Consider the following 15,690-nt stretch of genomic DNA (forward strand, 5'->3'; position numbering starts at 1 on the left):
GCCATTTCAGAGGACTCTTCTTAGTCTTCACGCCAACACACTTAATTTAGGGTTGTATTGGATTTTATCTTCAAACAATCTTTTGTTTTTTTAAATCCACTGTTTTGAATTCACCACACAATATCATACGGGCCGGATTATCTGCAAAGGGTTTTATGTAGCAACAAGGTTGATGATAACCCCAAACACATAAAACACACATTAGCATGAAATCAAGACAAAGAAAAAAACACAGCTAAACCATCATCGTCAAGGAAAAAAAAGGACCGCAGGTCTGCCGTTCGGCATGCAGAGTGACCCATCTCTGCCGGGACTCGAACCCGGAGCCTCTGGATTAGAAGTCCAGCGCGCTATTCCATTGCGCCACAGAGACTGCGCCGGTATATCACGGCTCTCGTACAGTTTTCATTCATATCCTGTCCAATCGCCTCTCTCCGCATCCCTGCAGCATCAGGACCAGTCTGCGGTATACCGGTTGTACCGACTTCCGCCGCTAGAGGGTGCTATTGGTGTATGCTCGTTTTGAAGCTGCGTCAAGTTAGCCACTCTGCAAAGGAAATTGAGAGGCCAGACATGGGGAAATAAAAAGCTGGAGCAGGCCGGGGTGGGCTTTACGTACGGTCTGGCTTTTATTTCAAAAGTGTCTCACGAGGAAACTTGTTTCTGTCAAGCTAATTTAGAACGAGCGTGCCCATCACAATCTCTCGGGGATTTTTACTCGTTCATACACCGGAGTAATCTCGACGTGTTTCTGTGATCTAACAATTGAGGTTAAATAAATTGGTTACTGGGCTGAAGATGGACAATTACCGGAGCAAGTCATAATTATATATAACCGATATGATAAAAGCAAATAACTGTCTTTCAGTTTGCTGTTTTGTTTTGTTTCATACTCAACAAATATTGCAGTAAATGATTATGCTGTGACATATTGCATGTCGTCTCCTTGTATGTTGGTACGGTCAGTGTAAATCGTGCAGAAATCGGGAAGGGAGTATGGGGGCGTGGGGGGTGGTTGGACGTAGGTTACACCAGGATTGCATCAGACGCAGAATTGTGCAACTCCTTCCCTCTACGCCCTTCACCACACTCTGACACAACAATGAATTTCACTCTCAGCTGCATTTTCTTCTTTTTGTGGTCGAGGACACCCATGGCAACGCAGTGATGACACCTCCTGCAGCTGAATTAAAAGGGCTTTTTGTTGCATTTGTGCTCACGCTACATTTTCACTTACTCGTTACTTGAACAGAGTACACATTATGTGTGTTTCGTTTTGTTCGGATTATTTCACTTCCAACTGGGCATCGACAGTCACTCAAAGTAACGCATGGTGTTCAACAAAAACGTCTCAATCATTCACCGCTTTCGCAACAAAACCAACAATTTCAAAACTTCCCCATCCTGCTTCAGTTCTCTCTGCTGATCAGTCGAGACAGACTCTACTTCCCATGTTGTGACGAACTGTTTCTTAAGCTGCAGCTGTAGTAGATCATTACTACAGCTGCACCCAGAAAGTATTTATAGCTATTCACTTTTTCAACATTTTGTTACAGCCTCATTCTTGTGTAATTTCTTTTTTCCCCCACATCATTATAGTGGTGTTGTGTGTAGAATATTTAGTGGAAAATGAATTGAATTCATTTTGGGAAAAAATTAATTGTAGCATTAAAAATGTGGAAAAAGTGAATACTTTCTGGATGCACTAAATACTACAACACTTCAACACCACATAAAAATGACCCCCACCTCTCTCCTGGCACTAAGACTATAGCCATCGCACTCAATACTTCCCTTGTGATATTGTAGGATTTTGAGAAATGAAGGAACACGTCAAGAAAAGTGGAAGCGTTAATTATGATAACTTGAATTCAATATGACTCACAATAAGATTTATTTTTCAGTAGCTGTAGTTTAACTTCTCCTGAGTTTCTAAGAAAGATGTCCTTCATTCAGATTGTACATTTTCACAAAATCTTGATGCATTTAAAATGTACAAAATGTTCATATGAATAGGTAAAATCTTTGAAGTGACGGTCACTGCAGCAAACCACTGAGCTCAGAACATAAAAGACACTTTCAAAATTCTTTCACAAAAATGTCAAGCATTCAACCAAACATGCATTAGAAAAAAAAATCTGTACAACAGAAAATGAAAATAAGTGAAAAAGCATCGCTGTAAGCCACAACTAACAAGTGAGGTAAAAAGAACGTCATGCCCCGCATGTGGAAGAACAGGTGCAAAATACAAGAAAAGCTTCCTATAGTACAACCATACTACTAGCACTGACAAAGGAATCTAGCAGCCAAGAAGCAGGGAAATGGAGGCCACCTGCTGGACAGAATAGGAACAACCAAACGCAGAGCTCCGATCACATTATTATAGCTCTGAGAGAACAGGGAACAGAGGAAACATGGTGAAATCGCTGTATCACTGTATACCAACATAACAATGACAAAAATTTGTTCGACTTTTTTTCTCCTTACATTTGGGAACCGCACCACATCCAGCTGTCATTTCTGTCATGACAGAGAATATAAAGTAATTCTTTTTTTCTTTTTTCTCACTTTTATAGACAGCACCACCAATGCTGTTGACAGTGTTCTCTGTTGGCTACGTCTCAAAAACAACCATCCTTCTCTCCACTAAAATCAAATCCCGCTTGCTGTCTGCTGGATTCCACGCAAATGAGGCACTGTGAGCTACTGGCATTAATGCTTAAAAGCCAAAAACCCAAAAAAACATATGTAACAAAAGAAGTAATCTTATCGTTTTCTGTAAAAAAAAAATATATATATATACCGTGTGTTTACTTTTTAGACACGTGCCTGTTTTCAATAATGTTTTGTTACTCTAGTTTGATTTGATCAATTGCCCTTATACGACAAAAAACACATGTACACCATAGTGCAAGACAAGTGTTACAACATCAAGGCCTCACCGGAAGCGTTACAGACTTACAGCTGTCACAATTGCAAGCATGTCACGACTCCAGCGCGTCGATCGGAGGATCCATCACCAGAGTGATTTTAAAGAGTTCTTCCACTTCTAATGGAAAATAAAGGTTTCCAAATTGCATCTGCGAAAAAGAGGAGCAAAGTCTCAGTTGTTGCAGGTCACCCTAATGTAGCTTTTCTGACCTGTGTCATGTTAGCCTAGCAAGCACCCCTCTGTCAGATCTATGGAAGGTGGCGACAGTTACTTTATTGTTGTTGTCCGAAATATCACTGAGGAGGTCCCGAGGTTTGGGTATTGGAGGAAATATGTAATCCTTATTCCTGCAGAAATAAAAATGAATGTCAGTGGCAAATGAGGAAACAAAAGAAGTTAGATTTAAAAAAAACAAAAAAAAACCCCAAAAAAACAGACCTTATGCAGCACACCAAGGCAAGCACTGCCAGACCAGCGCACGCCAGTGGGACAATGACAGCAGCCAACACAAAGACGTCTAGGTCTAGGTCTGCATCTGCATGTGTGTGTGTGTGTGTGTGTGGGTGAAAAACACATCAAATGTACTTAGTTGAGTGTCCATTGCAAGCTTGATCCTAAAACTCCTGCAAATGACAGGTGGAAAAGCTGTGGATTTTAAGAGTTGTTTTAGAAAAAGGTGAGGAAGGATTATTGTCATACCAAAACATTCCTCCTCGGTCCTGGCCTCTTTTGGGTACACATGTGTTTCGATGGCGAAGCAGTAGCGGCAGTTGGGCAGCCGATCAATCTCAATGTGTAAGCTTTTAATTATACCTGACGGCTGACAAACAAGAGGGACACAATTATGATGATCAGTTGAGTGTTAGAGAGCATGCATGGCAGTGTGGATGAATTGTGTGTAAGCAAACAATCGTTGTAAAACGCTGTATAATAATAATGATAATAATAATGATAATAATGATAATAATAATAATAATAATAATGAAATGCTTAAAATCTTGCAAAGACGTAACATAAGAGGATGAAACAAGACCAAGATTGAAAAACAAGACACTAAAAGGTCTCGCATCATGCAAAATTCACTCCATTTTACACGTGTCTATGCCAGTGAACACCACAGGGATGAGAAAACTCCATCTTCAACTCCCATTACTTTCTTGCTACACTTTCAGGAGGTGTGTGCCACACCATTAACACATGGGGCACCGACCTCACTCAAGTTAGTGACGACATCCCTGCCCAAAACAGTGACTGTGAATCTGCTTTCCTAGCCACCTTGTGTTTGTGAGTTTTCATCACTTTTAACAGGAAGCCTTTTTTCGGGAAGCTGACAACGAGGCTAATGTTCTTTTTCTGGAGAGTTTTTGTTTTTTTTTCATCCAAGAGAGTCATGGACGAAAAATAAAGACCTGATTAAGACCTGGGCATGCTGGAAACATGTGCCCTTTGAAAGATAACTGCATTACTACTGCTGCACATCTCACCTTTGGTTTTGCACATTCGGTGTAAATAACCACAAACTCCCGTCTATGTGGTTTTGGGATATCAGGACAAACCCAGGAAATGTTGAATTTGCGGTCAGTTTTCGTAACACTCCACTTCGTGACTAAAGGTTTGACTGCAATGGAGGACAAAACATCACAGAAAGCATAGTCAAATCTGGGTACAATATTTTTTTATCAAACAACTTTAGCCTATCAGCTGTGACAACACCGCTGAAGTGAAGCCGAGTGGGGGAACATCATGAGCGTCTTGAGAGCTCAGTGAAGCGGTGCGTGAGCTACTTACCGAACAGACTTTTATCGAAGGTGTTTCTGACAGGCTTGCCATCCACAGTTCCCTTAAACAGGACCTCAATGTTGTTGGCGACAGGCGTCTGAATGTCACAGACGATCAACTTGCCATCATTGTGAAGGTGTGGGCACGGTAGCAGATTTGTAGTGGGCTGGCCAGAAGCTATTAACCTAGGAGAGAAGAGGCATTTTCTTCCTCTGTCAAACTCAAAGACACAGTAGGCCAAAGTTTCACACTTGGACATTGCAGCTGGCCAACATTGATATTTATTATATATATTATATATATATATAAAAGTTTTTTCCATAAGATATAACAGTGAACCTTTATATGTGGACCTTCTGATTTAAATTTCAAAAGACACCTTTTTCCAATAAATTTCAAAATAAAGTAACAACAACAAACCAATTAAGTAATAATAATATCCTTCAATGAACGTCCATGTCTTGATTGAGCAGAGCATTCTGGGATTTGTAGTGTTACAAATGCTGTATAATACTGGCGGGCCAGCTCTAGTAGTGATTTTGCATTGCCCTGTGAGCCAAATATAATTGCACTGCGGCCAAATTTGTCGCAGTTTAACACGTGTGTTTTAGAGATTATATGCCTTGGAAAACAGCGAAACAATATTTTCTTTGTGGCTCTTTGGCTGCATCCCAGAGTCCAAAGATGTGCGTATTAGGCCAACTGGAAAGTCTAAATTGTCCGCAGTTGTGAATGCGAGTGTGACCAAGATTTAACCCTGAATTCTTAAATTGATCAGCAAAAACCACGTGTCAGCTCTCGATCACACACACACTAACACTGATAGTCTGTAAAAATACAAAAATACAAACCATTCAAAATTGTCCAACAAATTGTACCCACCTGTAGAAAAATTGAGACTCTGGTGCCCCAGGGAGTGGAGTCCAGGAGCAGCGGATTTGGTTGGTGGATATGATGTCGCAGTCCAGCGCACTCACAAGTTCTGAGAGATAGCAGTGAATAAAATCACTGGGTAAAAACATGTCTCTTCAGTGGAATTTATGGTTCAATATGGTATGTTTTTCAGGTCTTCATTTTTCCCTGGACCACAGTGCACTGTAGCCTTTTGTGACAGGTGTTACAAAAGGCTACAGTGTATAATTCTTTCTTCTGCCTGCATTCTGGCAACTGAATAAAACAAATGTTGCACTGCTATTAAAAAAAAGTATTGAATATTACACATCATTAGTGTAGGTGATTTTTATTTTAAAAGGGATTCTTAACTGTATAAATACATCGTATTAATAGACTGTTATCTGTAGCATTGCTTAGCTAAAAATTAATTTTACATTCTAGATATTTATAATCATCAATCATATCATCAAATCGTTTTTTTCAATAGGATGCCATACATTTTAAAGCTCTTACGCTACCTGGATACATGTTGGTCTTAATGACAGGCTCACTCATCATATTGTTGCAGATGGTCTGAACAGACATGTTCAGAGAACTTTCCTTTGTGAAATAGAGTCCACTAAAGTTACTTTCATTTGGACACAGGTCTATTTCCTGAGGATGGGGAAGAAAAGAACAGGGGGGGGGCAAAAAATGACCATCAGGCAGTTACAATTCCAAGAAGTGCAGCCAAGGAAGGAAATGTTTCACAAAACAGACCTGTTAACAATGGATGCGACTGCAAGATCTTATTACCATCAGACATAATAGCAACATAGAAACTGTATTGCTAAGTTGCTATGTTTCAATTGTCATTGAAGATCACTGCACTGGACAAGCAGACCTTTGCCAACTTTCTTTCCAGGTTGCTAACCAGAGGGAATGTTTTGGGAACATCCTTCTGGAATTTTCTTGTAGACATCTGGTGCAACGGTTAAGAGTTGTCGCTGCTACAGGCTGGATATGCAATGGTGTTTAACTGAACTATTAGGGATTAGCATGCTAGAGGAGAACAAAAAAAAAAGATGGGGTATGGAGAAAAACCTTCAGGAGGTAATTTGTTATACCATTGACAATAGAATAAGGATGCAACTTGATTCGACTCCGCTTGGATTTCAACCCAATTGCACAACTCAGGATTCAAAGTTCAAATAAACAAGCTTACAACATACCCAAAGAAAAAACACTCTTTCAAGGAAAAAGACAAAATTCAAAGGAAAAATCACCCTGTCAAGGCAAAACAACTCTGAGTGGAAAGCGTATAATATAAACACTATGCAAGAAGCAAAATAACCAAGAGAAAGAAAACATGACTGGGCAACACATGAATCGAAACAGACTGGAAAACGGACTGCCTAACCCGAACCCTAAAACAGAAATCCACAAATTAAACATAACTTAATATAACTGCCCATGGACGTGCCCATGTGCAGGACTTTTAATGGCTTCCTGCATTTCTTTCATTTAATCTTTGTCCTCTTTCGGGACTTCTCAGGGCAGCTTTCCAAATTTGTTTCCTGCTTTTGTCATAACAAACTGAAGCAAAAAAAAGATCACAGAACACCACACCAAATAAAAAGACTTCAGTTGGGATTAATCCACTTTTGACTCGTGATGAGCAGTACTCAGAAAAGGAGTGCTAGCATGGCTAGAACCTCTCTGTATTGTACAACAAAGTTTGTCTAAATAACATAGCAAAACTTGTAGAAACACTAAAGTGAAAGCTGGGTTGGCAACAGCACCAAATGACCACCAGCAAAACGCAAAATATATCTATCTATTTATATCTATCTATTTATTCATTATTTATTTTCAACGTGTAAATGATTGATGGCTGCCATGTCCCGCCCACATCATTCGGTGATCATTTGGGATCCTTCACTCAGATCACTCAGAACCAGCACCAATTCTATCCAGTCAGCAGTGTGTTGTCAGTCACCAGGTCTCATTTCACGTCCACATGATTTGCTCACCATTTTGGTGGATGAAAAATTTAGGGCCAGATCCACAAAACGATTGCCCGGCTGTTGCGCCAGAAAATCAGCGCAAATAGTACCAAACACAGTGCGTCCTCTCCACAGCGAGGACGTGAAGGTGGAGAGCGAGGGAAAAATGAGCTGAGGCGCAGGTGGCGGCAGGGCTGCACCGGCCTTATTTGAATATATTTAAATAGGTCCTTTGGGGGCAAAATGACCCCCCTTTCTATGCAAATATGCCTCGCTGGAAACACCGCCTGATCCACAACGACATTGTTGCCGCATTTCTGGGCGTTTTTGCACGTGCGTATCGTTAGATAAGGACGTAAAGGTGGTGGAGATCACGGCCGCAAACTCGCTGCAAAAAGCGCCGCAATTCACCTTCACCTTCACATTCTTGGTGGATCTGGTCCTGAATATTTCGATCAGGCAGATGATGCACAGTTTGTAAGTACTCGGCTACATAATGGTCAGTGTTCTAATTTTTGCGTCAGTCGGATAGATTTTTTTTGTTTGTTTAGATTTAAGTCAACTGTGTGATGGGTATAATTTATCTGTTAGCTCAATCAACCAATTTCACCACTGCTCATTGTACTCATTGTCGCGATCATCTGCTAAAGAAAACTTACCGCGAACCAACAAACATTGATGGTTACATTGACCAATATACGAATCGTGATTCCTGTGACTGACCCATATGTAATGCTCCTAATAAAGTTAAACTGGAAATAAAATTCATCTTCTATTCAATTCACCTTCCAAAGCCGCTTTCTCCTGCACTCATGGTCGCAGGGTTTTGCTGGAGCTTATCCCGGCTGTCATTGGGAGACGGCAGGGTTACAACCTGGACAAGTCACCAGTTGAGAGTCCAATGTATTAACCACAAAAGTGGGAATTTAGGGATGGGCCTAAAGGCCGTTGGACCGTCATCTTGGTAAAGGTGTTATAATATGCTAATAGGGTCAAACCCAAAACCCAGACTTCAATTTTGGGTGACCCATCCCGCATCAAAGCCTTTGGTTATAAAAGTCCCTTTACATCCCAGGAAAAAACAGTCGATGTAACAAACAACCAAATGAAGAAAACAACAGGCATACATACGTTGTACCGGGTGGCTTGTACACTGACACGAAAACAACAGTCCCCTGGTAAATGCAGTGGCGGTTTCCATGAAAGCTGAGGCTTAAAGTCATTGATCCACTCTAGGCTCACATCCCGTGGTGCCAAGCTTTGCCCTACAGTCGAAAGACAAGAAAAGATGATTGACAAAGTAAAAATTGAATGTGAAAGTGAAATGGATTGAATAACATGCCTTTCCATGAGTCCATTCTTTGACCATAACCGCCACCCCTCCGACTGGGTATAAATTCCTGAGTGTTATTATCAAGGTATATGTATATGTATAGACCATGGATCAAGGTATAGACCAGGCATGGGCAAACTACGGCCCGGGGGCCATATTCAGCCCGTTAAGCTTTTTAATGCGGCCCACCGACCTTGAAGAATTTATAGGTTTGTGTTTTTATTTTGTTCAGACAAGGGCTCTGTTTGTATTACCTTGACATGATTCAGCAGAGCTTCCGCCTTCCTCAGAAGTGTCACTATCAGCTGCTATTATGGAGGTGTGACGGACCTGTCAGATTTGACAAGTCGGTCAGGCTTGAAATAAGGAGACGGGAACCGGGGTCAATGAACCAGGATGTTGCTCTCAGAGCTGGAGCAACATCCTGGACATGGTCCAGAACATCAGCTGACAAAGACGAGTCACACGAGCCACTTAAGTGACACTTCTGAGGAAGGCGGAAGCTCTGCCCAATTAAGTCAAGGTAGGACAAACAGAACCCTTGTCAGAACAAAAGAAAGACACAAACCTGCTTGAGACAAAAATGTTTCCTACATGTCCCATGAGGTGTCCCACCAAAACACTCCATCCATCAGCTCCCGCTCCGGCCCCTCCTCACATTTTGGAACCCATTGTGGCCCATCAGTCTTGCCCACCCCCGTATAGGTGTTGTGCTTGTTTGTTTGTCTGTCACTTTTGTGTTGCAATACTGTCGGCTCTTTCTTTCTTTCTTTCTTTCTTTGTATTTCAATCCTGTAGTTGATGAGCAGGAGAGTTGGTATTATCTTAACCAGTAAGTAAGAAAAAACAGTTTTAGTCTTTACAGACGAGATTTCCTCATATTCCTCTGCCACCACCGGACCTCTCCCCGGACGTCAACCAGTGGCAGCGGCATTACTACTGAGAAGCTGGAGCGTTTTACCGTCAACATTGAACCAAGATTGATAAAAATAATAATAATAATAATAATATTAATAATAATAATAATAATAATAATAATAATAATAATAATAATAATAATAATAATAATAATGATAAAAAACCTATTGAAACGTCCCCTCCTCGACTCACGACCATGAAACCTCTGGTAGAATTCATTGAACTTGTACTCCGGAGCCAGCGCTTCTCTCTCTCTCTCTCTCTCTCTCTCTCTCTCTCTCTCTCTCTCTCTCTCTCACACACACACACACACACACACACACACACACACACACACACACACACACACACACACACTTAAAAAAAAAAACCTCTCCTGTGTCTCACCTTCGGTCGAATTCCGCACTCTCACACCCCCGTCGAGCTCTTTGCTAATCACCGATGTGCTGCCTTCACTGACTCCCTGATCCGGACACCAACACCTCTTCAACGCTAGAACAAACCGATCATCGACAGAACAAATCGTCACACAAGTAAATAACAACACAAACAGAGCGTAACATACATGCTACACATGTACTGTAAGAACATATTTTACCTGACGATGATTCCGCTGTTACGAAGATTATGTTGACAATTACAAAGAACAAACTCGGGACGATCGTAGTCATTTCGAAGCTTTGTTTCCAAAACTTTTTGAAAGTAATCCAGTTGTCCGGCGTGTGGTTCCCACGCTGTTGCCACGATAACGGCAGTAAATCTCCGTGGCGACGTGCAAGGATCGAACTTGTTCAGGCGAAATACGTGTGAGAGGCTGGAAGTTGCTGGAAATGGGCGGAGCTTTTCCGCATTTCCACGACCCAAAAAACAAGGACTCTTTGATTTGACGTTGACGTTGAAGTGAATAACAGTGTGTAAACGCATGAATGTGAAGTATATAGTGAGAGAGAGTGAGAGAGAGAGAGGGGGGGGGGGGGGGGAGAGATAGATATAGATATATAGAGATAGATATAGATATAGATATAGATATAGATATATGTAGCCGGCAAAAACTGCATTCACCGGCGTACAACAAAAAATCAGGGGACAGGTGTGTCTTTGATATTTTTAATGGCAACCAAAAGAAAATGCCTCCTCTTAGGGTCATAAAGTACACAGAAGAAAAAGAAAAAATACAACAACAAACCAAAAAAAAATATTATTCCTGCCCTGAGGTCTATGTCTCAGGAAAACCAACTGACCCAACTCCACTGGAGGACAATACACTTTTTCATTTTGTAGAGCAACTCTTTCAGCAGCTTTTCTCTCTGAATACATTCTTGCCTTGTCATGTGCTTGTCTGAGCCTTTCCTGGTGCACTGACAACCAGTCTTGCTTCCTGTCAGACTCACACTCTCTTCCCAGCAGAGCGTCCACTGGGAGACGTGGCTGTACCCCAAAGAGTAAGTAAAAAGATGCATAACCTGTTGAAGAGTGAGGCGTGACATTATAGGCATATACCAGCTCGGGAAGGTACTCTGGCCAGCGCCTTTTTCTCTCTGGAGGCAATGTCCTCAGTTCGATTGTACCTCTCACACTGCGCGTTCCCTTGTGGTCTATACGGAGTTGTTCGGGTCTTTTTTACCCCATAGAGTTTGCACAACTCTGCAATAACCTCACTCTCAAAATTACGACCTTGGTCGGAGTGAAGTCGCTCAGGCACACCGTATTTCATGAACCACTCTCTGAGTAAAACCTTAGCGGTCCTTTCAGCTTTTTGGTCTTTCGTGGGATACGCCTGTGTGAACTTGGTGAACACATCAGTAACCACAAGAACATTTTCACGTCCATCCGACGATGGTTCAAGGACTGTGAAATCCACAGCCACCACCTCTAGAGGTCTGGAGGCTAAGAAGGCTTGAACAGGTGCCTGAATTTTTGGCTGTGGCATTTTGGTTAAAACACATCTCTCACAGTTTTTAACCCAACTTTCAACATCTTCATACATTCCCGCCCAAAAACATTTCTCCTTCAGCAGGTTCACAGTGCGCTCAATACCCTGGTGTCCCATCCCATTGTGCAGGCTCTCCAGAACTTGGTCTTTCAGACAGCCTGGCACTAGCATCTGCCACACTTCCCCAAGATGAGGATTCTGAACCACCCTGTAAAGCAACCCCTCCTTTTCTTTTATGAAACCCCACTGCTTTAGCAGTTTCTTGACTTGGGCTGAAAGACCCACCCTCTCCCTAAAGCTGGGTCTTCTTCCCTGATCCCAAAAGGATCGGAAAACCTTCAACACAGGGTCACTAACCGGGAAGAGTGGGTGTGTTGCCTTGCTCAGTACTGGTCCTCGCGGGATCTGACTACAAGGCACGGATCTGTCTCACCCTGTAGCACTTCAGCCCTTCAGTGACCAGGTCTGTGTCCAGAGGTGTTCCTCTGCCGATGAAATTACAGAGCGAAATGCAATGGTCAAACTCCGAGTCATGAGCGGCTTCAGGCTCCCCTGCAAACTCCTGCCTAGAGAGTGCATCCGCCGCAGCATTGCTACTGCCCGGGCGGTACTTAACTTCAAAATCAAAAATTGAGAGCTGGGCCACCCACCTCTGCTCTATCGCACCCAATTTTGCAGTCTGAAGATGGCAAAGAGGATTATTATCAGTGAGAACCACAAATTTTGATCCAAGCAAATAACCCCTGAATTTTTCTGAAACTGCCCATTTTAACGCCAGCAGCTCCAACTTCATGCTGCTGTAATTTCTGTCATTTTTCTCAGCATCACGTAGCCGACGGCTAGCATAGGCTAGCCGTCGATTGTGAAAGGCTGTGTAAAATCTGCAAACCCCAAAATGGGAGCAGACATCAGTTTTTCTCTCAACTGCATGAAAGAGCCTTGACATTCTGGTGTCCATGCATCAGCAAATCTAGGACAAGTCTTTGCTCGGCCCCTTCCACCAGAACATTTGTTAACAAGGTCATGCGATGGACCTGCAATCTGTGAGAAACCACAAATAAATCGACGGTAATACCCACAGAAACCGAGGAAAGATTGTAGCTCCTTCACGTTAGTCGGTACCTCCCAATTCTTCACTGCAGAGATCTTAGCATCATCTGTTCCCACACCACCTGCTGACACTTGATGTCCAAGAAATTTGACGGTGTCCTGCAGGAAAGCACATTTCTGCAGCTTCAACTTAAGACCTGTGTCCGCCAGTCTCCGGAGGACAGTCTCAAGTCGAATGCATCGCCACCTGGTGATACCCACTGGCCAGGTCTATGGTCGAAAAGAATTTTGCCCCCCTCAGTGCATCAAAAGTTTCGTCAATTCTTGGAAGTGGAAAAGCTTTGCGTCTGGTCTTTGCATTGAGTTTCCTATAATCAACACAAAGTCTCAATGTGCCATCTGACTTCCTTACCAGCACAATGGGCGAAGCGTAAGCACTGGTGCTTTCTTTCATGACGCCTTTCCTCAGCAGCTTGCTGATGTGCTCTCTGACCTCACCATACTGGGTAGGTGGTATCCGCCTGTATGGCTGCACCACTGGCACATCGTCTGTCAGGTGGATCTTATGGTGAACTTTGTCTGTAAAACCCAGGTCTTCATCCTCTGTAGCAAACACAAAAGAGTATTTAGCCAACAGTGAAGCAAGCTGTTTCCTCTGTTCTGGGTTACCACCAACATTTAGCTGGTTGAGAATAGATTGAGCATTTGGTGCCGCCTCAGCACGTTTATCAATGCTGACTTCTTCAGTGTCAGCTGAAATTCTTTGAAACTGCACCTCACAGGTTTCATCACTTTGAATCCCATCAGCATGTGTCAGTAAACCCAATCTTGTCCCCGACTTCAACCACACATCTTCATCTGACAAATTCCTCACTTGGACAGGAAAAGTGTGGCCTTCAGACGAAACTAAAGTGGGCACTACAACCAACCCTCCTGGCAGTGGCAGACCAGTAGGCTCCAGCAGCGACAGAGAACCTTTCTGATTTGTGGATCGAAACCCCTTGGCCATGACGGTAGCAAGGGATGAAGCAGGGACATGCACCACATCCCTACCCGCTACTCTAGCAAAAGAGGGTCATTGCACCACATCTGCCGAGTGAAGGTGATGAAAAACCTCTCTCCAACCGGAATCGAGTCTTCCCTGCATAGTGGTATCAAACTCCTGGTGCACTAACTCTCTGCATTTTTTGACAACGTTCATTCCCACCAGTCCCGGGACTGAGGTGGAGTGTGCTGAATCTTTGACAATTAAAAACCCTCGCTCTGGAATAGTCAGTCCCATCACCTCAACGTCAAGCTCTACATAACCAATATAAGGCAGTTCCAACCCATTTGCAGCAGTGATCTTTAACCACTCAAAAGCAGGACAGATATTTTCCCCCTTCTCTGCCAAGTGTTCTTTAAAGAAACTCTCAGATATGGTGCTGACTTGGCTACCAGTGTCGAGAAGGCATGGCACTGTCACACCCCGGACTTTAACCTTGACCGTTTTACATTCCCCCACTGCCCGCTCTAAAATGTTATTTCTGCCTGGAGCTTTTGGTGAGCCAAAGGCTTCCCCTCGAGTTGCTTGGCTCAAGACAATCGAGGGTTCAAGTTTTCCTGAGCTGCAGAGTGGCCCAAGGTTGGGGAACTTGGACTCATTCGAGTCTGCGGACACTTTTTTGCAATATGGCCACTGCCACGACATTTAAAGCAGATTGGCTGGCCATCTGGTGTGAACTTTGGCTGGTACCTTGGTCATGGCCTAGGCTCTTGAAAAGTGAAATCTGAATTGCACTTACTTAGCTCACTTACAGCACATGTTAGGTCAGCTAATGTTTTGGTGAGATCTGCTAACTGCTTTTCCTGCTAAGCAACTGCTTTCTGAACAGTGTCGAGTATGGTGGTTTCGTCATCTTTACCGGACTTCATAGAACACTGGGTAACCGAAACCTCAGATTTAACATGGTTACTCTTAACTACTCTGGAACGGTGAGATTTCACATCCTCAATTTCCCATAGCAAGGCCTCACTTCTAACATCTAAGAGGCTGGAATCAGGTTTTTCTCTTACCAGCTTCCGAAGCTCACGGCGTAGAGCTGTATCCCTTAAACCCTCGATAAACTGTTCCCTGAGCACCGTCTTCTCTTCATTCAGTCTGGTAACGTCACCATAAACGCCCGTGGCCCCACCTATGCTTTGATCTGTAGTATCTGAACTTATGTATATGACATGATTTGAACTGTATATGGCCTGATGTGAGCTCAGCAGTGAACCCGCTGCATTCCTTCCCTAAGGGGGTCTCAGTTTCCATATATGGTCTTGTTATGGCCACTGCCATCAAGTTGTAGCCGGATGGCCATTGGGGGTGCAACTATGGAATGTATACATTCTCCCCCACTCCTAGCATCTAACTCCCTGGTTGCTGGGGGGTATAAGAGGTGATGTGAACAAAGGATCATTGGAGTTGCTCACATCTGGCCCAGAGACATCCCCAGGCTTCCATGGTGCCTGTCTGACTTCTGACTGCTTTGCAATAAACCAGTTTTTATACAACTAAGTCTGTGTCACTGAAGACTCCTTCAACATCTACATCACGCGAAGCCACCAGAAGAATTCACCACAGATCACCCTGAGCATTTGCATTACCTGAAGTGCCCTCATCACCCGAATCATTAGACATCATGAAAAAAAGAAAAGGAAAGTAAAACAACAACAACTGTACTCCAATACAAATGAGAAAAGTTTGATTTCAAGGATATTGTGTGAAGAGTCTATCTCGGTGCCCAGTTCAATCTTGCCGTGTTCCTGCTGTAACCCTCTCAGCCGATGCTGGATTCTTCTGTAGCGTAGTCTCTATCCCAGGACAAACAGCAATTCTCAG

General features: G+C 43.0%; 1 protein-coding gene and 1 non-coding gene across 4 annotated transcripts; both read right to left on the reverse strand.

Moving 5' to 3' along the window:
• Nucleotides 1-80: 80 nt before the first annotated feature.
• On the reverse strand, nucleotides 81-10,614 carry LOC142893440 (uncharacterized). 3 transcript variants are annotated; one of them, XM_076034008.1, is made up of 12 exons: nucleotides 10,440-10,613; nucleotides 10,229-10,333; nucleotides 8,722-8,855; nucleotides 6,124-6,259; nucleotides 5,581-5,693; nucleotides 4,721-4,877; nucleotides 4,417-4,550; nucleotides 3,632-3,752; nucleotides 3,371-3,467; nucleotides 3,204-3,279; nucleotides 2,963-3,080; nucleotides 81-547 (listed from the first exon to the last, which is right to left on the reverse strand). In XM_076034008.1, exons 1-11 carry the CDS (start codon nucleotides 10,510-10,512, stop codon nucleotides 2,985-2,987), a joined length of 1,242 nt encoding a protein of 413 aa, XP_075890123.1. In that variant the 5' UTR covers nucleotides 10,513-10,613; the 3' UTR covers nucleotides 81-547; nucleotides 2,963-2,984. The 3 variants fall into 3 exon arrangements, with proteins under 3 accessions (XP_075890123.1, XP_075890121.1, XP_075890124.1); XM_076034006.1 differs by lacking the exon at nucleotides 81-547 and having other exon boundaries at nucleotides 1,587-3,080; XM_076034009.1 differs by lacking the exons at nucleotides 81-547; nucleotides 10,229-10,333 and having other exon boundaries at nucleotides 1,587-3,080; nucleotides 10,440-10,614.
• On the reverse strand, nucleotides 300-373 carry trnar-ucu (transfer RNA arginine (anticodon UCU)). Its single transcript has one exon. It is a non-coding gene; the product is annotated as a tRNA-Arg (tRNA).
• Nucleotides 10,615-15,690: the final 5,076 nt, after the last annotated feature.

The sequence above is a fragment of the Nelusetta ayraudi genome, unplaced genomic scaffold (assembly GCF_046127955.1).
Source record: "Nelusetta ayraudi isolate G7.1 ecotype Tasmania unplaced genomic scaffold, CSIRO-AGI_Nayr_v1 ptg000042l, whole genome shotgun sequence".
Classification (NCBI taxonomy): domain Eukaryota; kingdom Metazoa; phylum Chordata; class Actinopteri; order Tetraodontiformes; family Monacanthidae; genus Nelusetta; species Nelusetta ayraudi.